Here is a 27,221-nt window from a genome sequence, read left to right on the forward strand (position 1 = left end):
CTCACCCCTGCCCACTTCGACAGGCTGGAATGGCTTAGGGTCGACGACAGAGTACAGCATCTTGTAATGGGTCTGGTCCACAAGATTCGATACACCACCAAGATACCCATGTACCTGTCTAGATACTTCCTTAATGTTAACGAAGTCCACACCCACAACACCAGAGGGAGTGCAACGAACCATGTACAACCCAGATTCGGCACAAACAAGGGACTAAATTCTTTTCGCTCCTATGCCACCAAAATGTGGAACGCCCTACCAACTGTCATTAAGACATGCGAATCCCTTGACTCTTTCAAAACCGCTCTCAAAGGGCACCTACGGACGGCTGCAATTCGAAACTGGCCCCTGTAAAATCGGAATCCCTCAAACACGAACGCAAGGACAACACAAGAGACGGTCGCGGCCACACAGCCAACTCAAGGTATGGCCACTGAGCCGAATTGGGGACCCAACGCAAGGACAACACAAGAGACGGTCACGGCCACACAGCCAACTCAAGGTACGGCCACGGAGCCGACTTGGGGACCCAACGCAGCTCCTCCAAGGAAAACAAACAAATTAACGGAGCTGAACGTGAATCCCCCCCACCGCCCACCCCTTTTTTTCCCCTCACTGTATATGTTTCTTTTCCCTTTTTACCTCCTTTATGATGAATTCCTGTTCTGTCTATAGAAGTGTCTATTTGTACGTCTCTAAATGTTTTGATGATTTGAACATGGTGGACCCTATTGGAAACAAGTGTAATGCTTAATTGGGTCGTCCACTCACAGTTAACAGCCTTTGTATTGAGTTTGTGCTTGAAATGTACTGTAATTCTGCAAACTGTTAATAAATTCTTCAATCAATCAATCAAAGCCTACTCTCCAAGTTAGGAATCTGGGATTCTATATATCATTCTAATGATTCTAATAATCTGACCATGAATAAAATAATAAAGTTTCTTATGCTATGCCACCTAGGTTGAAGGTTGATAAAATTGGTAGCCTATCCTAGCCTGAAAATGCATTTTCCTTTTTTAATAAAGAGCTGTAGAGAAATGGAGACACCTGTTACTGAACAAATTCACTCTATAGCAATGTAGGCATACTATCAGAATATATAGCTATATAACACTTGTTTTTTTAACCAAAGAAAATAACTTTTATCTTTGATATTCGGGCAATAATAGTGGACAAAACTGTGAGTTAAGAAACAAAATACTGTGTTATTGTCAGATACTCCCTGGTGGTTATTGGTAGATACTCCCTATTAAGCAGGCTTCACGCGGGCTCTTTAAACTCCTCCGGTTGCCCCGCCCCCTACTCCTAATCACCTGCTGCAGTGCAGCCAGCGCAAACAGACGATTTGTCACAACTCACAACAACAAGCTCCATAATGTTTAAACTAAAACTAGAGAACTTGTAATGTAATGTTCCGCCTCATGGAAGTTGAATAGAGTTGTCAGTGTCGTCTGGAAGTGTATACTGCCGCTGAGTCACTCACTGTGACAGCTGAAAGACATTCCTTTGCAACTATTCACCAGGTGAGTTATATAATGCAATAGACCAGAACTGTGTGTATAATGGCGCACTTTCTATTTCATCTCTCAATGTATTTCAGGGCATGTCAGTGTAGCTCTTTTATAATGTGCATGTTTTAACAGCAAAACTGAAAACTAAACTAGAGGAAAAAGAAGAAACGTACTAGGGAAGATGTTTTCTTCTTTTCTTTTACTATTATACTATTTATTTGTTTGATTAAATTCATGCATTTACCATTAATGACTTTGTCAAAGTCTGCAATTGATAACAAATAGAAGGACTCGATTTTAGCAATGTTTCTGAGCTGTAAGAAACATGATTTTACAACCCATTTCACTTGACTTGACTATTGAAGGAAAAGTCATATACTGCATGGGCTATATATGTTATCTACACCAGTGGTTCCCAAACTTTTTCATGTCGAGGACCCCCAAATCGACACTTATCAGTTATCACCCTGCAGACCCCCATTTGAAAAGGTAGGCTATGACAGGGACCTCCTTAACCCATTTTGACCTGAGATCAGATTCTAAAAATGTCTTACACGCTGACAGTTTTCTGAAAAAGCTATGTTTCTATGTCAGTCGTTCTTCGTTTTTTCAAAAATAGCAGACCTACAAGCTCGTAGCGCGCCACTCGGTGGCGCGCTATGAGCTTGTAGATCTGCTATTTTTCAATAGCTAAAGCATAACATAATGCTAACACCAAAAGGGGTTCCCGCCTTTAGAAGTTTTAAGAGAAGACTTTTACAGCTCCAGCAGTGATTCTCAACCATTTTAATTTCAATGACCCCCAGTTTGAACTGAATTAGGCTACGGTCCCCAATTTAATGGCATTTCTATCTCTGGGACCACAATGTGTATTCAGTAAAATCAATGTTAATTTAACTCTTGAGTGTACAAATGGTTCCATTTATACACTCCCTGAGTTACAGACCCATAAGGGTCCATTTGGTTCCTAACTATCATTTAGCTGGGGACCCCTGGAACTCCCTCAAGGACCCCTAGGGGTCCCCGGACCCCACTTTGGGAACCACTGATCTACACTACATAGCCTATGTCTACTGTAGCTCTAGGCCTATATAAAGTAGTCTGCTCCGCTCAATCTAGGCAGGCATTATCATTTTCTTTGGTAAGTGCTGTTCTACCACCAGTATTCTATAAAGTATTACACAATTTACAGTAATAAAAGCACAATATTTAAGAATACTACATTGATATAGTATATCATATTCAAAATAATGTATGAGAAATATAAAGGGTGTGCTATACATCCCTCTGCACAAGTTTGTTGAGAGTCAATATCTCATTTGGTTTAGAAGCAATTGAATATACAAATGACAATGTGATGGTGGTTGAATATCTGTCAGCTATCCAAAATAAAGCTACCGCAGTCTGTTCAGTGACTGTATCTGGCTCTGTGTTACTCTGTGACCCCTTTTCCCGTTCAGTTCATTTTGGTTCTTAGTCCATATTTGCCCGAGCTCCAAAATTGGACCGTTAATTATGAATTGAGTGGGCAAAACCATACCTATATTAGATTGTAATCACCATGAAACTTCCCCAGTTGATTACTTACACGAAGACAATGATTTATTGTATTACAACATTTATTTATTTTAAGTATGCAAATGAGGAAAATATGCAACAAGCAATTTAATATAGCTATGGTTTTGCACACTCAATTCATAATTAACATTCACATTTTGGAGCTCTGGCTCATGGACTAAGAACCAAAAATAACTGAACTGGTTCCCATTGGGAACCAACCGATGGAAAAGGGGTCTGTATGTATGATGTGACAGGCATAGAGTGGGGGTAAGATTAACCACTTTTCACTTAAGTTGTCCTTGAAGCAAGGCAAAACGAGACGGCAGTAAAATTCAAGTTTCATTACATACTGTATACCATTATTTCAGGATGTCTTCTATCAATTGACTAAGAACTTATTACAAAGGGCCATAGAAATATGACTCCTCAAAACAAAGTAGACCTGTTGTTGAGCCACATTTTATATATTTTTTACATCCCAGTTAGACTACTGCAACAGCATCCTCCATGGCATCACTTCCAAAGCCCTCAATAAACTCCAATATGTTCAAAACTCAGCTGCCCGCGGCAGGCGTGATAATGGTCTCTGGAGTGGTGAGCAGGCAGGCAGCCTGCCCGCTCACCACTCCAGAGACCTCCACTGGCCGCCTGTCCAACAAAGAATACACTTTAAAATGCTGCTCACCAGTCACCACCTATAACGCACTCCACAACATGGCTCTCCCTATACCTCTCTGACCTCCTCAAGCCACATGTTCCGTCCCGTTCCCTCAGGTCCAGTGATGCTGGCCTCCTGCAGGTCCCCAAGACCCCAAGGATCCGAACCTGGGGCGACATGGCCTTCTCTGTGGCTGCCCCCTCCCTCTGGAGGCCTGAAAACCCACCTGTCAGAATTGCCTTTCCGAGTTCACTTTGACTTCAACTTGCTTTTAGTGTTTTATTGCTTTTAATTCTTATCTGTTTTGCTTATCTGAGTTATTTTCCTAATTCGGTTGTTCTCTTTTTTCCCCTCTCCCCTTGGCCCCACACTTACGTTATGTAAAGCGACTTAGAAAAGCGCTACCGGTATATTAATTCCATGTATTGTTATGATTACTGCCATTGACTCCCGGAACTCCCAGCAGGGGAGGAAAGCACAGGCGAGCCAGATGTATGGAGGATCGACGTGACTGGAGAGACCGGTGGAAGGTTCATTCATCCAGGGAGGAACTAGAGCCATTCTACTGTATTTCTCTATCCATGGGTTCCAAAGCCAAATAGAAGACGACTCGAGGTAGGAACCTTTTTTTTGCTGCTGCTTGTGTTTTATGCTGTGTATACTGTGATTCAAGATGTTGTACTATTGATTTTTTTTTAACCCAATGGCTGGGTGTCAATGAAAAATGCAGTAACTGTTTCTGACTCTGGAATTGAATCCTGACGTGAATGTACGTTTTGTATGTTGTGTTGTGTCTGGCATTGAAGGCATACTAGTGAGTTTTATAACAGGGAACAGTATGTGCATGTGGCTCTTGGGCACTTGAATTATATATATGTGTGTGTTTTCGGTTTCTGTTTGAAGTCCAAGCTAGAGGTTTTGACATAAAGCTGCTGTTGAAAGTTGTGATCTGTGGCAGAGTGGCTGTATTGATTCATGACTGGCTTGGGGGCAACACCTCTGTTGGGCTGTTTACGGTGCGTGGTATTGGCTGTGTTTGGAAGACTGGCTATGGGCTAGAGAGTGGCCAGAGAGTCCCGTCAACCGGAAGGGATCAATCACTGAAACCCAGCAACGGTTCATGGACTATAAGAAGGTTGTGGAATGATAACGAGTACAGGTCTCTTGACAGCCCTTCAATCCTCCTCCCTGTAAGAGAGAAGCTCCAGACAGTTGGAGTGTTTATTGCTTATGAGAAGTGTCTGGTCATATTTTATATATATGTTATAATGTCTTTTTATAATGATTTAGTACCGGTATCTACTTTTTCCACTGACTGCACGTTTACTGACAAACTATATCCATACTTCAATACCGGTCTTAATGATGGTGAAAACTTTGCTGGAGAGGGCAGGCAAACTCCTTCTCTTAATTAAAGTGAACGCGTATGGTGGCACTGGGATAGCAATTCATCATATTAAATGATAACAATTCATTGTTTCAAGTTGTAATGTTACTGTAAGGAATTATATGTTCCGCTCTGTTCTAGATGGGTTCTGTGCGTGGTCAATGTGCCACTATAGAGAAGCCAATCTTGCACTGGATATTGATGAAACAGTGATGGCATAATTGGAAAAAGATTATAATTAAATGTTATTTATGTAAATTTTAGGCTACAAATTCCAATGACAAAAGTTATCTCACACACACACACACACACACACACACACACACACACACACACACACACACACACACACACACACACACACACACACACACACACACACACACACACACACACACACACACACACACACACACACACACACACACACTGACCCATTGCTATTCATGGCTGCAGGCAGGGATATTCTGTTTTTGCAGCACTTCATTTTGTAAAGAGAGCCTTGGCTGACTGTTAAAGAAGTCCATTCAGACAAACATTATGGTTTATTAAATAATTTGCAAAAAGTAATGTGTTGTATAAAAACCACAAGTCAGAGACATTAATGTCACTGAGTCAATAAGTAAATAAGTACTGCTGGTAAAAAAGGTTTTGTAACAGCTTGTAAGGGTTATTATATAAAGGTCATTCCTCTTCTGGTTACCACATTGATTTTTACTTTGATATTCAAAGAGTTCAGTTGAAAGAGTATGGTATAGTTCTGAATTCAGTGGACAAGACCGGGGTGAGATCAATGGAAAAATAGGACACATTATTAATAGTATACATAATAGAGCACCGAAGTCTGACGTCACTTTCAGTAGAGGGCGCCTATACACAGGTTCATGTATTTTTTTATTTGCAGTGAAATCTCCATAGGGCGATTTTAGGTTGCTTCATATAAGAACTGTGTTTGAAAAATAAACCGACCACCCCGGCCAGTCTCTGGGTTGTTTGAATCGTTTCTAACGCTTATTTTGTTACTCTTTGGGTATATTTGTACAGTTCCACCTTCAGTCGATGCTTCATATCCATATGAGTGAAAAGGCCGGGGTGATCGGTTTATTTTTCAAACACAGTTCTTATATGAGGCGATCTAAAATCCCCCTATGGAGAAAAGTACACGAACCTGGGGACTGACGCCCTCTACTGACAGTGACTTCGGTGCTCTATGGCCCTTGAGTGAAACACAGTCAGACAGCAAATGAGAAGAAAACCAGGTACACTGGTAACCAGAACACTCCCCCCAAAACACACTCGACCCCATCTCTTCGCCAACTGCTCGCCCCCATGGCTTGTATTAGTTTGACTGAGGTTAAGGTTAGGAATAAGTTTCGGTTTAGGCTCAGTTTCACTGAGGTTAGGTTTTTGGAATAAGGTCAGGTTCATGCATAGTTTAACTGAGGTTACATTTAGGAATACCTGGTGGCTACTGTTTCGAGGCCGCCAGTTTTGACCCTGGGCGAGTGTGTTTTGCGGCGAGCGTTATTGTATTCCTTACAGAGCTTATGCCATGGCAAAACCAAACCAAAGAACAAGCATCTTGTTTTTAAAACCACATAAACCCTAGAGTACCTGTTCTGGTCATGTCATAACAAGTGAGCATTCACCGAAAATGGCAAATCTACTTACTAAGCTTACTAAGCAACTAAGCTTGTAGATCAGCTACTTTCGGCAAAAAGATTTCGTGTAGAGGGGGCCTAGAACAGACCCCATAGACCATTATTCACACGGCGTGCCGTGTTGGCATTTTGCATTGAAAAAGCGGGGTGGCAAACTGGCAACGGCGTGGCATTTCATTAACTTAATGGCAAGATGGCCGCCGTGTGAATAATATGGTGAATGGGGGACCCCAGTCAACAAAGAATTCAGGGTTTAAGTGTTTTTTAAGCAGCAGCCAATCTCTGAATGTGTTGCCTGCCTGTAAACGGCAACTCCATCAAGAGTCTGTATATGCATCGGCCCCCATCCCAGGCTATGCGTCTTTATCACAGCCCAATATGACGAGAGCAGAGCACCTCGTCTACCCCTCCTGCCCCCATCCCATCCGGTCCCTATGTCCCCGTACGTCTTTGTCTGGGCCCGCCAGTTTGGAGCTGCGCCGGCTGCCTCCTGGGCAATCTGAGCGGCTGCTTGTTGAATCTGTCCATGATCTCCTTGATGCGCGATAGGTTCGTCCGGTTAATGGTGAAGTCACACCGCGTGGCCCCCATCTCGTAGTCCACCTCACACTTCTTAATGGAAGAGCTGTAGCCATCTGCCCTGGCCGTGACTCGGTACTCTCCGGGGTTCAGCAGGCGCCAGTAGTCACCATCAGCCGCTGAGACACAGAGACGCGCGCACGCACACACACGCACGCACGCACGCACGCGCATGCAGACGCATGTGTGTGTGTGTGCACCCACACGAACACACGGCATACAGAAATACAGTGTCAGAGCAAGTTCATGAGAAGGAGACAGGAGGTGTGTGTGCCTGCATGGTGTGTGTGATATGAGTTGATTTATTCATCGTTTATAGGTGACTAAGCCTACATGTATGCGCTAATAATCACAGGCGCATTATTGAGTCGGACGAAAATAAAACATGGTTCCGGTCTACTCCACAGTATTTGCTGTAAAGAAGTATCCAGTGAGAGATAATCAGATGACAAAACAAACACAGTATGATCTACAAATAACCCAGAGCTGTAACTAAACTTAACTAAATAAAGTATTACAGTGTAAACATAGACAAAAGCTTGCGCCTATAGGGCAGTCAAAACAAACAAATACTATAATAATAATAATAATTTGAGTTCTATTTTGCAGAAGTATATATTATATATGTCTCTGCTTCGTCTCATTGGATTGATGCGCCGTATCTTTGCCCAGCATGTTGTGTGGGAGTCGCTGAGTGAACTTGTGAACTGTGATCCATCGATTCACTCGTGAAAATGACAGCTATACCTCCCCCCGATCATCGGTTCGCCCACACCCGCGCCTCAGCACAACCGCTGAGCCCAATGACATACGATGGCAGTCATGTCAGTGCCGTTGATGTACGGCTTTGCCCCTCCCCCCCAGACGGCGACACGTGCGCACATCTGCATTTGCATCAGTCAGTCACTCGCTTTCCGGAGGCAGAAGGGGAAAGCTATACCGTAATTGGTTGCTGTAAACGAGCCAATATAAAATGCTAATGAGTTGTAATTCCGAGCAGAGTCTGGGAAAACATCCTTCACATATCGACGTCGACGTGCATCATTCTCACCACACTCCCTCGCTGTCTCCTGTCGGCTCAGTGTCTGCTAATGATTCATTTGTGAGTGAGAGGCCACTAGTCATATTTCTTTCTGGAGGTACGAAGGTAAATGGTGTGCGTACCTACCTTGCTTCCCACACAAAGACACGTTTTATTGTAGTGAGGCAGTTGGAAATGAGATGCATTTTTAAGAATTCAAAATGTTCTCTCGGTGGCCGAAGGGGGTAATAAAGGATCTCCGGGAGGAAACGGTGGTTCACGCAAAGTTCCAGGAATAATACTGGTCCTGGAAGTCCTGCTGGCCATTCGATTTCACGCTCTTAAGTACAAAAACATTTTGACTTTGAAGGCATGCAGCATTTATTTACTTTTTCTTTTTTTTTAAATGAATTGGCAAAGACAACCTTGAGGCTATACCTTTGATACGGCTGGCAAGACTTGAGAGGGTGAGAGGGTTTGTTTGCCCGTATAAAGTCTTGTTTGATGCCAACAACCTCTAAGTGTTGTTAAGTGCTCTATCTATGCTGTTCCATACAGTATCCTAGGAATCAGTGGTGAAAAGTATATTTACTTATGTACTGTACTTAAGTACAATTTTGAGGTATTAGTAATTCCAATTTCCAATACTTTTACTTCTAATGATAGTATTTTTCCTCATTTCAGAGGAAAATATTATACTTGTACTGCATGGATCCCCCACATTCTGATGAAGACTGTGTCGAAATGTTAATCTATAAATAATGAAGCCTTGACTGGGAGCTTTACAATGTTACTTCTATTTTTTATATTGCCTTAATCTATAAATAATAAAGCCTTGACTGGGAGCTTTACAATGTTACTTCTATTTTGTATATTGCCAATAGGCCTATCTCACAGAATTTCCCCGCCCCCTTAATACGCCCCCTTTCCGCGTTAGTGGTGATAGCGTGACGTCACTCCATAGACACTACATGTTAACAGAGGTAATTTAAGAAGTCTACAACTTTTGTTTTCTCAAGGTAAGGTTTGTTCTATCTGTTCGAGCTGATTTACCATCTTGTTTGCTTCATAATAATATTGGTCTTATTCACATTTTTACATTTTGTACTTAGATTCTCCAGAGAAAAAAACGTGTAAATGCTAATGTTAAATGACACCACTATCTACCGGAAGGGGGCGTGGAAAGGGGGCTGTGAGATAGGCCTATTGTTTGGTCCTGCACCTGCCATCCAGTAGATGTCCTTTCTCTAATGGGTCCCTCACATCCCCCGAGCAATGCATTTGCATCAACTTGTTATGTGTTAAGTGCTCTATATGTATGCTGCTCCTTATAGTAGGCTACCCTATAAAATACTCTGTTGGTTGCTTGAGTTGAAAGTGACTCATCCAGAGGAAATAAGCTCAAATGAAGAGCCGTGGGAATCACTTAAGCCCCGGGGTGCTGTAGCTCTCGCTGCTTTCATTGCAAAAAATAAATAAAAAAGCTTACTCACATACATTTTCACAAGACAAATAACATTCGCAAGCTATACTGCATACTGGACATTGTTAGGTTGAATATGTTTTTTTTGCTGTGAACACATTTGTTTGTTTTGCTGTTCTTTGCATAAATTAAACAGGGAATGTCTGCTGGATGAAATATTTATTAATCCATCGCATAGAGAGTAACACGGCTTCTTATGGTGTGGCGCCTAAGGGGCGAGCCAAGATGTATCCGTATATGTTCCTCAGATTTCTCTAAGTCCATCCTTCACAGTGTTTGTCCACATGCTAATCGCGCAAAACATTTCTTGTGCAATTTATTGACAGTTGCAATTCCATGACGTCATCAATATGATAAGGTGACGTCAGAGCCGTGAAGGGTTTAACCCATTCTGGGAGGGGACCCCTTTTGGTGTTAGCATTATGTTATGCTTTAGCTATTGAAAAATAGCAGATCTACAAGCTCATAGCGCGCCACCGAGTGGCGCGCTACGAGCTTGTAGGTCTGCTATTTTTGAAAAATAGAAGAACGACTGACATAGAAACATAGCTTTTTCAGAAAACTGTCAGGATGTAGAAGCCATTTTTAGAATCTGATCTCAGGTCAACATGGGTTTAATAACAGCGTCCTATATGGCTGATAATGATGTGATGAAGTGAGAGTACCTGTGCGTATATCATGGTTGATCCCCTCGACGGAGATGATGGCATTGGGAACACCACGACCCTGCAGGTCCCTCACGACACCTTTGATCCCACGGTGCACCTGGTGTACATGGAAAGCAGTATGCCTCATCTATATCACCAAGCTTTTTAACATGACCTCTGCTCAGTGGAGAATGATGAGCATGTATACGTTACAGTATATGTTATGGTATGTTGTGGTACATGTATAGAAAATGTGGGGGATTTCCCACATCTCCCGATCTGCTTGGAAATGAAGGAAAATTCAATATGCTATACAATCCCACTGCTGTACAGTAGGTCTCACAATAATAATGGTGTTTTCACTTTGGTCAACAAGCCTAACCTGTTCTGAATCACGCAGGGAGGAATCTGGTCATGTCGGGCATGGGGAAGCACTTGTCTTGTTTCACTCACCGACTGTGTGTGTGCGCGCGTGTGCATGTGTGCGCGTGCAATTTTGAAACGGGTGACAGTCTCTATTATTATTATTTTTTTTTTAATGTTTTTCTTTTGGTGGCTTTCGCCTTTATTTTATATTTTTTATGGAGGGACAGACAGTAGGCTGACAGGAAATGGGGGGAAGACATGCAGTAAAGGCCGTCGGGATCGGGAGTCGAACCCGCGGCACACTGCCAGACTGGATTACCAGCCAAGGTGCCTGGACCACTGAGCCATGGCCCAGTGACAGTCTCTATTCTATCCAGCACGGCTTACCAATCCGGACATCGACACAGTTTTCTGCACCACGAAGGGAGTGACTTTAGCCTTATAGTTCTAGACCGCGACGTAGGGGCCGTCTCAAGCGACCTTGAGCCACGAGAGACACCACCGAGCGAGCTAAAAAGTGAGCGAACCGAGTTCACATGAGCCGACTCTGCCCCGTTTGAGTTGTGACCCAATAGGCAGAGAATAGTAAATCCTCGCCCCCCCTTACAATGAACACAGCGGAGCGCTCCCGAGTCCCTACCTCACCGACGGCCCGTCTCAAGCCGCGGCGCTCCTTCCAGCCTTCCCTCCCTTCGTGGGGAAGAAAACGGGGTCGCATCCGGACGGCGTGTTCGTCGATGCGCGAGGCCATCATCGGCTGCTCGGCACGGGCACGCACTCACTCACTCGCCTAGCTGCCCACTCGGGCGTGCCTCGCAAGCCGTGTATAGCCTCGATGTTGGCGCGCACATGCCTTGTCTTCCAGTGTGTGTGAAACAAAGTGAGCACCCCATCCCTCCGGCCCATCCAATCTAACACTAACCGCCTGAGAGCATTCTGACTGACTCTCTGGTGGGCAGTAGTAGGTTTTTTTTTTACTTTGACACGTACCGGTATATGATGTGTCTGTACTGTACAGTATGATGAAGACTTGTGATTTATTAACCCATTTTGAGTCTTGACCTGAGATCAGATTCGAAAAATGTCTTCTACATCCTGACAGTTTTCTGACAAAGCTATGTTTCTATGTCAGTCGTTCTTCGATTTTTCAAAAATAGCAGACCTACAAGCTCGTAGCGCGCCACTCGGTGGCGCGCTATGAGCTTGTAGATCTGCTATTTTTCAATAGCTAAAGCATAACATAATGCTAACATCAAAAGGGGTTCCCGCCCAAAATGGGTTAACGTATATCTCAGCTGAACATATGACAATTCATCAAGATGGTCCCTCATCGAGCGTTCAAATGTAAACACCTGAGTGAGCTGCCTTGTTTGATATAGTAAGACAGTCAAAGGCACTTTCACTTCAGGGATTTATTTCCAAATGTCAAGAAGGACATTATATTAGTTTACAATAAATCAGCAGGCTTCAAGGAAAGATGCTCGAGCACTCCACAGATAAGAATGCCTCCAGTATTAGAAGTTGGAGCGATAATGCAGTACTTTTCACAAAACAAGATTCCAGGTCAGAAAGTGAAGTCACATTTCCTTCCTAAATATAGTTCCAAGATGAGACGCGACCAAAAGCTGATATTTTGGTGCGTGCGTGCGTGCGTGTGTGTGCGCGTACCTGCTCCATGAACACAAGCAGTGATTCACGATTGTTTTCCCACTCCTCCGGCAGTTCACTCTCATGAGGATATTTGTCACAGCCCACGTACATCGACAACTCAAAACAGTTGGTGTGCAAGTAGCTGAAATCATTTATACCTGCCAAAAGAAAAGACAATGAAGATTCTTGAAATACTCTGTTAAAAGATAGACCTATATTTAAGCACTTAAATCCTATATACTTGAACGGTTCCCCCAGGGCTCTGGTCCGCTTCTTATTTCTCTCTATACCAGATGTCTTTGTCGAAAATAGCTGAGCTCGCAAGACGAGCCCAAGCCAAGTCATAACAACGCAGAACTTTGATTGTCTTATTTTCGCCAAAAGTTCACCCCCAGAATAGAGACACTAGGGTTCATGAGGTTCGTTTAAGCAATAACTCGAGATGCCAGGGTGTAGTTGTATCACAAGGGGCTAATGATGCCCCATATCAGCTGTGATATATTACCACGTTACTGTACACCGATGCTTGTAGTGGGGTTATTGCTTCTATAAAATGCTTACCAAATAAGGCAATATGAAAACCATATTCATTTCCCAATTAAAACTGGCCTTAATGAATAGTTTAATAACTATGTCATTAATTATTTCATTTTCTACAGTCCCCGACTGCCTGCACAAACAAGCTGGTCGCTATGCAAAGTTTACATTTAGAATTTCCTTTAAGTTTGGCTATTTTTGCTCTACGCAGAACTATACAGGCCATAAGTGGTTAAGAAAAAAGTCCCTGCCCTCTTGTTTTATTTTATCTTCCAAACAAACCGAACCCTGCCGAGAAACGCTTTTTAACACCCATGTTAGCTGGAAGCGAGCCAGAAACACAGGTATACTCGGGTATAGGGTCAGGGTGCCAAACGAAACGCTAACTAACTGCCTGCCGCCGTGTGCCAGGACGCCCCGTTGATGGTGCCGTCCTCCTTGGCGAAGTCCTCCGTGTGGCAGACGCGCCGGCTGGCGTCGGTCATCAGCCGGTGGGTGGAGGCGTAGGAGAAGGCCAGCCAGCGGAAGACGTGGTCGTCCGGCGTGGGCGTCTGCTCCCGGGTCACGCCCTGGGAGCGCGTGCGGTCGTACGGGAAGGTCACCACCAGCTCCCCTCCCTGGAGGTTCCCGCCCAGCACGAAGGGTATCTTCTCCATCCATGCCACCAGCGCTCGCGTCTCCATGGCAACCTAGGGGTGTGTGTGTGTGTGTGTGTGTGTGGAGGTGGGGAGATATTAATTTGTGTGAGTACTGAGCCTGGTTTAATTAACTCCGGGGCATTGAAAACAATTTGTTGCCGTCAGGTAGAAACCTTGTATCTCCGATTCTCCGTATTCCAAACTTTCTTTTATGTTATCACTGCTGTGGTTTCATAAATTAATGCCCTGCTGCCGCTGCGTGATACTACAGTATCTTCTATCGATTAATGCGCCACGTCTCTGTGTGTCTGTAATCCACGTAACTCGAGAAACGTTCGCCCCTTCAAAATTTGACACACGTTCCACACCACCACAGGGAGTGCAGTGCCCGGTGTCGAGTCCATCGGATAGCCGGTTGTCCAGAACCAGCACAAAAGCCTCTGCCTGGGATCCGGACAATTAGGGATCACCCCTAGATCTCCATATATACTGTACCCTATAGATCTCCATATATGGAGCTGGCCTGCCTGACAAAGAACTATATATGAGCCTATAAGGGACACAGACATAATAACTGGGTCACTGGGTGGGTCATGCATTTCCAACTTGCATCGTTCCAAGTAGGCCAGAGCCCAATGGGCACCGCTCTAGTCACACAAAAGTAGAAAAAAAGAATCGATCTATAGTACAAGCTCAACGCACAACTTGTAGCTAAGCTATTTTTTATATTCTTGAACGTGCCTGAGGAAGGTCCCTAGTGACCGAAACGTTGCTTCATTAAATAAGACGATACTCTTGTGCCGAGCAGATACAGTGTGCGGGTGTACCTTATTGCTTTCATTGATGTCCACTGGCCTACGCACCTGTGCATACGCCTGAATGCTACCGGTGTGCGATAGTTTTCTCCTACAATATTCTTGAACGTGAAAGTGTTTTAACTGCCTGTGGGTTTTATAAATATTGAACCAATGAAAAGTATTAACATAAAGCAAGTTAAGACTAACTACGTGGGAACACAGGTTCTCTTTTCTCCATTTCTTGTCCATTTCTTGTCCTCGTATATGTCCACGGTTTTGGACATACGAGGTTTCGCACCCGACAGTGACAAATTGCAATTACCTTGCATTGCGATCTCAAGGGGGCAGGGGGTGGGAGTCAGTGCAGTGACATACACAATGTTATGGTATCAAACAGGCATGCACAGTGCAAGGACCAGACACAACGCCAAATTGGTTGGAATACTCTTATACATAGCGAGGAAGACTATACTCAAGCTTTGGACTCATAGAGGTGTTCCTGCACTGGATGATTGGTACAAGGAGGTAATGACTGTGGTTCCTCTGGAGAAACTGACTTATCTCCTCCGTGATAACATGGAAGGGTTCACAAAGGTATGGGAACCAGTCTTAGATACAGTGGACCCTTCTAGACTGTGCTTCAATGTACCGTATTGAATGGTAGTGAATAACAAAGACTCTGGTGACCTGTAATGTAATCATGTCAAGACTGTGGTGTACTCGTTTTGTCTTTTTTTTTTGTGTTTGTTTGTTTTTTGTCCGTGCATTGTAATGTCCGTATTGTGGTTCTTGTTGTTTTCCTATGCTATGTTGAAAAAATAAAAATGTGTGGTTCTATATACATTGAATTGTGATTGAACAGTTGTGAAATCTCAGAGCCTCAATAAAAATACATTGAAAAAAGACAAAACAGGCATGCAGCCATTTTACCAGCACAGTTTAAAAATAAACAAAAGCCGCAAAAGTTAAAGACCCCCCATATAGAAAATACCCTGGCGTTCAATCCAAAAAAGAGAACAAATAATCTCCAGCCATTGGCAAGCCCTGCATCATCCCAGCTCATATTTGCATTTATATGCGAGCTATAATTAGAAAAACAGGAGGGATATTGCCCGCTTTCTCTGTGTGCGGCGCTCACATTGTTTACCAGCTGTACTATCTCTAAAGCCCTGGCTGGCAGACGAACGAACGAGGGCGTTTTTTCACAGCTTCCTGAGCACAGATGAGGATCCCGAGCGCTTTTCATGTCCCCGCAGCTGCAGCAGCTATTCCTGAGGCTGTGCGCGTGACTCGCTGCTGTTGTGCTCTCGGCAACGTCGAAAACACCCGCGAGGGTGAGTCTTTTAACCCGTTTAGGCCTGACGTCGAAATGTATGTGTTGTGTATGTATATATATATGTGTATTATTGTGTATATATATGTATTTATATATTTTTCCCTAATGAATAACTGACTGTATTGTGTGTGTGCTGCTCGCCATTTTCTTTTGTTTGTTTGTTTGTTTGTTTTGTTTTGTTTCTGTGCTTTTTGATTTTCTTGTGTTTTATTGTATTGTGCTAAGTTATTTAAAAAATATGTTTTTTTAAATTTTTATTTTTCTGAAAAACCTCATGTTTCTATATCAGTGGTGCTCAATATTTCATGTCAAGGACCCCAAAAATGATATGTAATTGGCCTCCGACCCCCATCTGAAAATATGTTGTTCCAGGAACCCCCCCCCCAGAAGCAAAGATTTGAGTTAAAAACGTTCATTTTCACGATTTCTCAAAAATAGCAGACCTACAAGCTCGTATGAGCTTGTAGATCTGCTATTTTTCAATAGCTAAATTATAACATAATGTTTAAAACACCAAAAGGGGTTCCCGCCCAGAATGCCTTAATAGGCCTCTAGGCTTGAATTAGTTCACAGCCGCGAGCTCCGTCGAAAAATACCCCCATCTCTCCAGAAATAGATCACGCTTGAATGACTCAACGCGGCTGCTTTGTGTTTTCCCCCCCAAGAGGCGCCAGCACTGTCTTGTCTGTGTTTGTTGCATTTCTAAAAGGATTATAGTCAATTAAAGCACACATGCTTATCAATTACCACACCTGTGTCTTTTCACAGTGAAGGGAAATGGCCTTCATTCTTTAACTTTTATTACTGTGGTTGTTATAGTCATTTTTATACAGCCCGTAATTCTTTATGGCTCCGCCGGAGAGTAGACACCCCCTGGCCATTATGTTTTCGGATAGTCTGTCCGTCTTTATGGTACGTCCGTCCGTCTGTAAGTCCCCGTTCTTGTGGAGCGCTGCAGTATCCCAGGAACACTGGCTCCTTGAGGGAATTTGATTACATGTCGCACAAACGTCCTTTTGGACTCAAGGATGAACTGATTATAATTTGGTGATTCAAGGCCACTGTGTGTGTCCACACATGTTCATGAAATTCCTATAAAGTCTTCACTACACACATAGGCTACTGATGAATCTGGGCAGACATGAATGAAAACTGCAAGTGGTTGCAATTATATTACTACATACTGCAAGCTTTAATTTGAGCAATGTGCAAATGTGGTATAGCATTGAGATTGTGTATTCAAAGGCCTTGAAGGATTGTGGATACACGCCTGATACAGATCATCAATTTGTCTGTCATCGAAGCTTCGAAGATTACAAACCACAGCTTGACAGGGTATCAAACTCTTAAGGAATGTGAACTACCCAATCTTACCCAATATTATAAAAAAAAATGATACCATGATTTTGCGACCCATTTTTTCACCCAGTGTCAATTATCTAATGTAATCCTGGGCGCTACACTTCCTCTGCCAACCTGGGGGGGCAGCGGACTGACTTCATGCTTCATGTTTTCGAAAATCTTGTGTTTTTGAATGTTGAATTTTTAATTACGAAAAAGTTTGCGAACCACTGATTCGAAGGCATTTGTAGAATCGTCCTCAGCAGGTCTTATAAAGTTATTAAACAAAATCAGTGCACAGCCTGCGACTGACCGTGGCGTTCTTGGACTGGTACCATTCAGGGATGGGCACGTGGTGGTTCCGCATCCTGCGCGGGATCCATTTCTTGGCCTCGGCCTCCCACAAGATGGAGTTGAGGTCCGGGAAGTTGTGGTGGATATCCATTCCGTCCTGGCTCCATCGCCCCAGAGACCAACCGCTGAGCTCGGAGCCCTGAGGGGGGGACCCACCCAGCCAGCAGCATGCAAACACATGTTGACAACAACAACATCCAAGAGGATGGGGAATGCAAAGCAACTGCGCAACATGTGCACAGTACACTGTAAAAATCCTTGGTGTAAACTTGGGTCCATTTGGTTACATTCGTACCCCCCTTGGAGTTACCGATGGATTAATTTACTGTTGACACAGCGGGCCTTAAAAGTGACTTGCTGTCTTTCGATGTGCAGACATGCTTTTAATCCGGGTTGCTCACTCTTCATTACTGCGCTGAAGCTTGCTTTCATCACACGGTGATGAGGTTAATTTAGTTAATTTATGCATGCAAGTCTGCGCCTGTGTTTTATATCGGTTCATGTCCTGATAGTTTTCAGCATGATTCTATTAAAATGTGTGCAAATTCACTGATTAATTCTTCAGAGGGGCGTGCGTGCGTGTGTGCGTGCGTGCGTGTGTGCGAGATGTACACACTGCCGAACATGGGTTCTGTGGCAAATAAAGGTTTATAACACTTACGGTGTGCATGTCTTGTTTAGCAAGATAATCTTCACAAATTAACACCATTTTCAAGTTAAAAAAAAAAAACATAAATGAAACCGTATGCCAAAATGCTATTAGAATGTTGGGCTATAAACTAACTAAACCACGATTGCATGACCTCAACATCATCATCACCACTAATCCTCCGTGTTTGACGTGGTGACATTTAATGTCCCCGACAAGTGGTCTCATTTAGCTACTGTTCTGGAGACGTTTAAAGCTTAAAGTGGGGTTTTCGCAGACATTTTTATGTCGTAGAACAAGATGTGAACAGCTCTGAAACTCATGTTAATCCCAGAACCTAATTCAGCCATAAAAAAAAAGAAAAGACTGACGAGGGAACAGGAAGTGCAAAAACTAATTTCTGGGTTTTAGGACTTAGAACTTAGGCATTATATTATTACATAGTATTATGTAAAGTACAGTATATCTTCAATAGAATATATTCATTATTCTGATCCATTTTCATGCAGACACCTGCCATATACAGTAAATATAGCTACATATAAATTCATAGAGTAACCGTAAGGACAGGGTTGTGTTTTCCCCAAGTACAGCACAGTAGGTCAGGGGTTCTCAACCTTTTTGGCCGGGGACCCCCGAAAATGCTTTGGCAACGTCTCGGGACCCCCGCCCCGCCCCCTCCCGACCCCCAATATAAATTGACTGCTACAATAACCTTAATAATAGAGACAATACACCATAAATAAATACTGAAACCATAATCATTAGGGAAGGTGTATGCATGTATGCTACTATGTGTACTATATGTAAACTCTTCATTTCCACTTTACACCCATTCAGTTTCAAACCCCCCCCCCCCCCCCCCTTTTTTTTTTTGGAAAATAATTTGGGGACCCCCCAAAATAATTTGGCGACCCCTCGAGGGGTCGCGACCCACGGGTTGAGAACCCCTGCAGTAGGTCAGTGATGCCCAGCCGGGGGCCTGTAAGGGTCTCTCAGACCTACCACTTCAAAGGCTCTCTCGTACCCATCGGGGTTGACGGACGGCACCAGGTGGATCCTGGTCTCCTCCACCAGGTGGCGCACCCTCGGGTTGCCGGACAGATACTCCAGGCACATGAACTGCATCAGCAGCAGCAGCAGCTCCCGGCCCAGAACCTCGTTACCATGGGAGCCCGCCGTGTAGCGAAACTCTGGCTCGCCTTGTTTTCGTGCATGTATGGGGATGAGGAGAGATTAGGGAATGAAGGAGAAAGATTAACCCACTTCAAGCTATACCACTGTTTCCCCAAACGGTGGTATTTCATGGGGTCGCGAGTCAATATCCCTTTTTGTTTTTTTGTTTTCCAAATCTTGTCATTGTTTTTAATAGATTTTCAAAAGATTTCCACAAACAATCACAAATTGTCATGAGTTGAAAACAAATTCAAATATTTTTCAAAATTCATGGATAAAATTAAAAAACAAACGAATTAGTTGTGAACATTATTTTCAGTAGTTTGGGTCCCGGGCAAATTCCTGATTGCTCTTTTGGGTCTTTAGCTGAACATTTTGGGAACCACTGTGCTTTACAGTAAAAATTGAGTTTTAATTCCTTAGAGTATATATGAATAGAGACGGCACCCGGAGGAAACCCTGAGGCGAAATGGACATAGTGGCCGAATTTGGTATTGCAGTTTGGACCCAAACACATGAACGCGCTGGTCCGTTGACTATCATTGTGCACGTTCATGATGACACGTGACCGCTGTTTCATACGTGAACGCACGTGAACGCGTGCAATGATGGTCAACGGCCAGCGCGTTCATGTGTTTGGGTCCAATCCATCCCAGAATGCACTCTGTTCCTACCCGGATGGAGGAGTGAAATCGCCTCATGCGCTTTTGAGCAACTTAATGCAAGTGGATGGGAGGAGAACTCGGGTGCCGTCTCTATTCATATATACTCTAAGGTTAATTCCAATTTCCGACCGCTTGAAAATGGCTCGATTTTCACCGTCAGAAATCAGAGTGCTCTGATGTCGTGCACATGATATTGATCGATGTCCTTTTATTTTATGATAGAGTTTTGCTGATATTCTTACCGACTTCATGTTCTCCCGGGTTGTCTGAGATCTCTATAGCGTAGAGCTTGAGGCCGTTGTAGCTCTTCCCTATGTTATAGATCCGTGTGATATTGGGGCACATGTCACTAACCACCTTCATAAGCTGTGAGAGAAGAACAGTTCGTAATTAGCTTGCCTTGCCTCATTGTGTATATTATATTGAGCATCCCCACTACATATTCTGCATTCACATAAATCTCAACCGAAAGCCATTCAAACTGCAGGCAAGTCTAAAACACACTCTTTAGGACTGGCTGTCCACACGGTCATCATTTTGCAAGTGATCACTTCGGATTTTGTATCTGCATTGGTTGCTATGGTGTTGATGTAACGACAGGGTAAGCGCACTGTATGGCTCAATCAACAGCATCACCACCTCACACTAAGTTCAAACTGACTTAAAAGCCAAATAAATTATAACTGGTACTTTTTTTTTTTTACCTGAGATCAGATTCTAAAAATGTCTTCTACATCCCGACAGTTTTCTGAAAAAGCTATGTTTCTATGTCAGTCGTTCTTCGATTTTTTTTAAAATGGCAGACCTACAAGCTCATAGCGCGCCACTCGGTGGTGCGCTATGAGCTTGTAGATCTGCTATTTTTCAATAGCTAAAGCATAATATAATGCTAACACCAAAAGGTGTTCCCGCCCAAAATGGGTTAAAAGCCAATTCAATTATAACTGGTACTAAAGACATGCAAAATAGGGCCCAAGATGTTCTTAAGATAAAATACACATTTTAAAACTTAAGGTGAGGATACAAGATATAGAAGTGGCAAAGGTGAAGGAGTTTAAATACCTGGGGTCAACTATCCAAAGTAATGGGGAGTGTGGAAGAGAGGTGAAGAGGGTGCAGGCAGGGTGGAGGAAAGGAATACAAGACAACTCACCCCGGTGCTTGGCCGTTTTTCCTCCCGGAATTTTCCCCAGTGAGGGGGATAACTTTGTAATATGCTATTGGCTGTTTGTATTCTTTTTGGACAAATATAAAAAGATACTCCTGTGGAAAGGCTATATTATTTTACTTATATTGACCCTATAAACAATTTAGTATTATTTAGTATATGTAAGATTTTTCCCACTCAAATGGTACCTCGTCAGATAATCCCCACATAGCCTACAACAACTTCTGTGAACAGACTTCACTGTAGTAGCTTTTCATAAATTATATTTGTACTTAGGCTGTCTGCTGCCGTGAAAGTTTATAGTTCGATAAATTCAAAGTCCAGCCGTCTGCTGTCCAGCCTCTCCCACCCCTCACTGGGGAAAATTCCGGGAGGAAAACAGAAAGGGGGTGAGTTGTCTTGTTACCGAGGAAAGTGTCACGAGTGATTTGTGACACAAGGGCACCAGTGAGAGGGAAGCTGTAAAAGATGGTAGTGAGACCAACTATGCTTTACGGCCTGGAAACTGCAACAAAAAGACAATGCAGAGATGCAGGTGGCGGAACTGAAGATGGTGACAAGGAGCTACAAGATCAGAAATGACTACAGGATCGATCAGCCCATGCAGGTTAGAACGTTTGGGGATAAAAACGGGAGAGATGAGGGGTACATTGGGAGAAGGATGCTGAACATGGAGCTGCCAGGCAAGAGGAGAAGAGGAAGGCGAAAGAGGAGGTTAATGCACGCGGTGACAGAGGACATGCATGTGGCTGGAGTCCTGCTCCGATGGGCGTTTGACGGGTGAAAAATATACTTTTATAAGTTAACGGGGACAGGCAAAAACATTCCAAAAATCCCTGGATATTCTCAGAGATGAACATTTTCGAGTCTGAATGAAGCTTCTAAGTTAAAGTATGATGGAGCTGGACTATGATTCAAACTCTGAACTCGCCTGCAAATTCCACCTGACGGCGTGTCGCGGGTACGACTCCCGATACCGATGACCGTTGCTGCGTGCCGAGTAATCTAGTAAGAGAGTAATGACACTCCCGTTGACTCTCATTGTAACAATGGAATGTGGAAGTGCTCATTCTATCTCAATGGAATAGTTCCAGCCATAGGAGCAATGTTTCGAACTATCGCCCATAGGTACCCGCTTTGCGGCGAGATCAAAGCGTGTCACCGCTCTCTTACTAGATTATTCTGGCTGCGTGTATGTCACAACCTGTCTCTCGCTCCACATTTCCTGTCCTACTATACTGTATCTATGGAAACGCGGGGATTCTCTTGCATGAAAGGTGGATGTTTCATGTTTGCTTTCCTACGCGGGAGTTCAATCCCTGGTGTTACAGTTGCAATTACCTCTCTCTGTCAGCCTTGTCAGGAGAGGATATAAAACTTACAGATTGTAGCTTTAATAGAAACGATCTGATTCCAATCTGAGGAAGTAATTACGTGTCCGCTAGCACTTTGGGAGGGGGATGCCCCAGTAGAGGCTTGAAGGAACAAGACAATATATCAAGACAGAAGAGGGAAATAAAACATTTATAGTTATATAAATAAATAAAAGACGTTAACAACAAATGCGGGGCAGGATAAAACAGTTGCCCTTTTTATTAGCTGATAGACGACATTCTCACCAACGAGCCAAATCGTTGTTAACACGGCGACCATTGCAGATAGGTTGACGTGTCTGAATACACACACATTGGATCTGATCTCTAGCCAAATAACACTCTGGACAGCCAGTAGGTTACTAAAGATCTGAAGAAAGCCTAACCAGTAAGATGCCCTCAGGGCGAGAAGTGACCTCGCCCTGAGGTCCCTGAGTCCGTGAGGTCAGATATAGAGTTGCTGAACGGCTCCATATATGCAGATCTAGGTGATGATCCAGTCTTCTCCATGACACGCGCCATATATGGAGCGTGTCTTGAGTGTACAGGGTTTGATGAGGTCAGTTCAACACATGGAATGTCAGAATAGGTCAGCTCTATATATGGAGATCTAAGGGTTTGAGGAGGTCAGATCAACATATGGAATACATTCTGTACTAGCCATATATGGAGCGTGTCTTGAGTGTACAGGGTTTGATGAGGTCAGTTCAACATATGGAATGTCAGAACAGGTCAGCACCATATATGGAGATCTAAGGGTTTGATGAGGTCAGATCAACATATGGAATGAATTCTGTATTGGCCATATATGGAGCGTGTCACGAGGCGTGACAGACTCGAAATGCAGGTTTTCATAGTAAACAATAAAAGACCACCAGAGATGAGAGAAGAAATGCACCAAAATGATTAATAATTTTAGCACGTTTCTTTCAACAAAATTGAATTGTTTCCCTTATCATGTCCAGCATTGCATTCTCCTAGATCCAATTCTTCAAGTCAGTCTGGATATAATAATTTTACCATAACAAATACCGAACAAAGTACAGACAGTTCCCTTGGCGCTCCAGTGAAGCTCTGCCTCATAACGTGATGACACGGTGTCGTGCATATTATGATGTTGTTGAAACACCGTTGGCAAAGAGAACAATAACAAAAGGCGTCTTGAGTTAATAATGTTCTGACCAATAAAAGGCGCCGGCCGAGCAAGGAGAGAGGTCAAGGCATGTATTGGATGAGAGCATGACTTTGGGGAACAGATGGACCACAGCATTTGCAGGTGACTGAGAGCCAAACGGAGATGTCTCCAGTTGCCATGAACTGTAATACTGCAAAAGCTGACATTTGTACACTGAGAGAATTCCGGGTTTAGATGTTGTCAACCCACTAAGTAGAGGTGGGGACAGAGACCCGGTACTACTCCAAAGGGAGACTTTAATTACTGGATCCATCAGTACCCAAAGGGATTGATTGAAGAGCCATTATTGAATTGTTTGTTGTAAATCGAATGATTTGGTTGAGGTATAAACTGCGGTATAAACTGCAAAAGGAATGCACAATACAAATGCTTCATGACACATTGAATGTAAACATGACAGTATTATGAAGTGTGGGTGAATTGTGTTCACCAATGAGATGCAGCTGTACACTATCGCTTAGCTATTTGTCACTTCCGTCTGATGTATTTCTAGTTTGCAACGCTGAGGAAGGCTGACATGCCGAAACGCGTCCGTTTCTCTAGACTGCTGCTGCTTTGAATACCTATTAAAAAAAACAATACAGTGTGTGTGTGTGTGTGTGCACGGGAGAGAACCCTGACATGAAGAGGAATTACAGCAGGAAGAAGGCTACACGAACACGACAAGAAAGCATTAATGTTAGACATTGTTGTTTACATGCTCCCATGCATGCACCAGCTGCTGCAGGACCTCATTAATCAGTCGGGAGTGATTGGGTTTTAATTACGGCGTGCTGTCGAACGTAGATTTTTGCCAAGTACAATAATTAAACGTGTTTTGTTTTTACTCAAAACAAAGGGAAGACGTGTGAAATTCTTGCCACGTTCTTGGCTAACGGCCTGCTATTCCCTCAACAATTATTACACCTGGCTCATATCGCCTGGAACAATGCATGACTTGTTCCAGCATTATCTGTTTTTACCTACAGCACTGAGCCACTTAATCACCACTCAAAGGCGTTTCTGTCTGTGGGAAGTATACCATGAATTTAATGGTGTACTTATCAGGTCGTAGTATCTAGGGGTGAATGTTGCCATTAAAACAACGGTTTGAGGGAATCCTGCGGCTGGCTAAGTGCCATGATAATGCCCCGTCATTGTCTTGAGGGACTGCGTGTCCTCACATGCTTTATATTAGAAGAACTCTTTCAGCATGACCCTGGGTTTTAAACATAACCAGGGGACTCCTGGAAAATAAATTATGTAAAAGATCCATTTCCAAAACACCTGTCAAAAAGCTTCACCTCGGGACTCTGTCAAAGCCACATTGAAGACTTTACTCCCCTTGGAGGCATTTTCTTTAATGGAGTAGCTATTTCCACTATTTTCAGCCTGTGAGGTTTTGGTATCGGAGAGTTTAAAGTGTGCTGAAGGATGACAGCGGTGCTTGGCTGCGAGTATTAGCCACCTGCACATAGAGTGACACGTCGAGGGAAAAGAGGTATTAAAAACACATGACCACCAATGACGCACATTAGCTGCACACATTTTTGTTCCTAGTACTTCAAACCTTTTCACTCCAGCTATAACCGCTATATTGCATGCAGTCACCCGTACCGTTCGAGGGTTTGTGTAAAGTTGTCTCATTGAGGTTCACACAACACAACAGGAGTTTGAGATGCTGTCCAAGCAGCGGGCTGTTCAGAGGAGCTGCTTAGAGGAGATTATGATTCACTTGCTTTGTACCTTTCATAGCCATTCAGTTACACAGTGTTCACACTTGGCTGGCAAGTACTGCGTACAGAAAGTCTTTGTACGCAGTACAATGTACAGACGGGCAAACAGGCTATACCGACACAACGGCATGAATAAGAAAGGCCTCGACCCTTCAGAGACGCTTGATGCAATTGCATTGGCTTGGCATTGCAACGCACAGTCAGTGGTGTAATATAACTCTTGTAAGTACATGTATTCAAGTACTGTACTTTAAATCCTTTTACTTCTACCCCACTACATCTCAGAGGAAAATATTGTACTTTTACTCCACTACAATTTATATGAAAACTGTAGTTGCTAGTAGTAACTAGCAACTACAGTAGATTTTGATTATCATTACAAAACACACTAACACTTACATATTTCGGCCATTTGAAAATAGCAGATCAACAAGCTTACAATGCGTCGCATCGCAAAATGACTACTTCTGGTACTTGATCGGTATTTTAATGCCGATACTTTCACACTTTTACTCAAGCACTGTACATTTTGAACACCACTTATACTACGTGACAGAGTATATATCTACATTACAGTATTTGATACTTTGATTTCATGCGAGTACCTCTTCCACCCACTGTTGGCAAGACGCTGCATTCCCATCAACCTGCTCTCGCAGAGGGCACGCACAAACGGCTTTGATGGATGAAACGCACGCATCGTTTGAGCAGCTAACACAAAACATCGTATCGCTACATTACATGTTCTGGTGCTGCTGTGCAGGATGGATCTACAGCTTGAACCTTTCCATGAATAAATCATGCAAAAAAGGCAGAATCGGATATTGCCGGCTTTATTGCAACTTACCTGCCTCGTTTCTTTGTAGCTGTGGTGTCTGAAGTCTAGGTTGTCTGTAGTTGTGACTTCATTGCGTCTGTGGTAATAGTTGTTGGGGTCTGCAGAGAGGATCAGAAAACCACATTATGAAATCCTGACGTTAACCAACTTAAACCCTGCATTGGGTTCTGACTATTTCAAAGATATAGAATTGCAAAGCTCGCAACGTGTCAACGCTTCACATCGCAACACATTGTGAGCTTGTAGATCTGTTATTTCCACTACTTTTGTGTGACACTCTTGCATGACGAAATAGGGCATTACCTTATGAAAATAACACACCCGTGTGAACTGAGTGGTGCAGTGACGTCACACACTAACCATAGCAACCATGCTCACCTGTATGTGGCCCCACGTACAGGTACACACATACACAGGTACAGACAAAGCTGGTTGTTGGAGTGGTTTGCACCACTCAAAAAACAAACAAAACAAAAAAAATCACACCCGTGTGAACTGAGTGGTGCAACTACACATTTATTGTTGTCAGTGACGTCACATACTAACCATAGCAACCATGCTCGTTTTTTTGGTACGAACAAACACGGGTACAAAGCCAGTTGTTGGAGTGGTTTGCACCACTCAAAAACTATGGAGATACAAGGTTTCTTCCAGACAGTGACGACATACTGTATTTATTATCCCACTAAAACTGGGAAAGCATTTTACATCACAAAATATTTTTTTTGAGAACTGTTCTAAACCGTGGCCATTTTTTTAACACATCTTCTCTTCTGAGCAGGTCCCTGGCACAAAACATTTTCAGATGGGGGTCCGACTCCGCGGCCAAATATCATTTTTTTGTTTCAGAACTACTGATTTAGAAGGTATTTTGTACAATCAAACTCTCAAAGGGTTATACTGTATAACGTATA

At 43.3% G+C, this 27,221-nt stretch overlaps 1 protein-coding gene and 1 long non-coding RNA gene across 3 annotated transcripts in view; one reads left to right on the plus strand and one right to left on the minus strand.

Moving 5' to 3' along the window:
- The first annotated feature begins 1,329 nt into the window (after nucleotides 1-1,329).
- Nucleotides 1,330-27,221, plus strand: part of LOC306915581 — a 106,190-nt gene continuing 80,298 nt past the window's right edge. Inside the window, exons 1-2 of one of the 2 annotated variants that reach the window (XR_013788846.1) lie at nucleotides 1,330-1,525; nucleotides 4,198-4,346. This is a non-coding gene — a long non-coding RNA (uncharacterized lncRNA). The remainder of the gene's footprint in view (nucleotides 1,526-4,197; nucleotides 4,347-27,221) is intronic. The other variant, XR_013788847.1, reaches the window with a different exon arrangement.
- cpxm2 (carboxypeptidase X (M14 family), member 2) overlaps nucleotides 6,744-27,221 on the minus strand; it is a 54,143-nt gene continuing 33,665 nt past the window's right edge. Inside the window, exons 7-14 of the mRNA XM_079492996.1 lie at nucleotides 26,317-26,405; nucleotides 20,261-20,384; nucleotides 19,183-19,379; nucleotides 17,488-17,667; nucleotides 13,454-13,751; nucleotides 12,544-12,683; nucleotides 10,528-10,627; nucleotides 6,744-7,477 (exon numbers count right to left, since the gene is read on the minus strand). Coding sequence (XP_079349122.1) covers nucleotides 7,212-7,477; nucleotides 10,528-10,627; nucleotides 12,544-12,683; nucleotides 13,454-13,751; nucleotides 17,488-17,667; nucleotides 19,183-19,379; nucleotides 20,261-20,384; nucleotides 26,317-26,405 — 1,394 coding nt within the window. The 3' untranslated portion in view covers nucleotides 6,744-7,211. The remainder of the gene's footprint in view (nucleotides 7,478-10,527; nucleotides 10,628-12,543; nucleotides 12,684-13,453; nucleotides 13,752-17,487; nucleotides 17,668-19,182; nucleotides 19,380-20,260; nucleotides 20,385-26,316; nucleotides 26,406-27,221) is intronic.

Source organism: Electrona antarctica (assembly GCF_951216825.1).
Source record: "Electrona antarctica genome assembly, chromosome: 22".
NCBI classification, from domain to species: domain Eukaryota; kingdom Metazoa; phylum Chordata; class Actinopteri; order Myctophiformes; family Myctophidae; genus Electrona; species Electrona antarctica.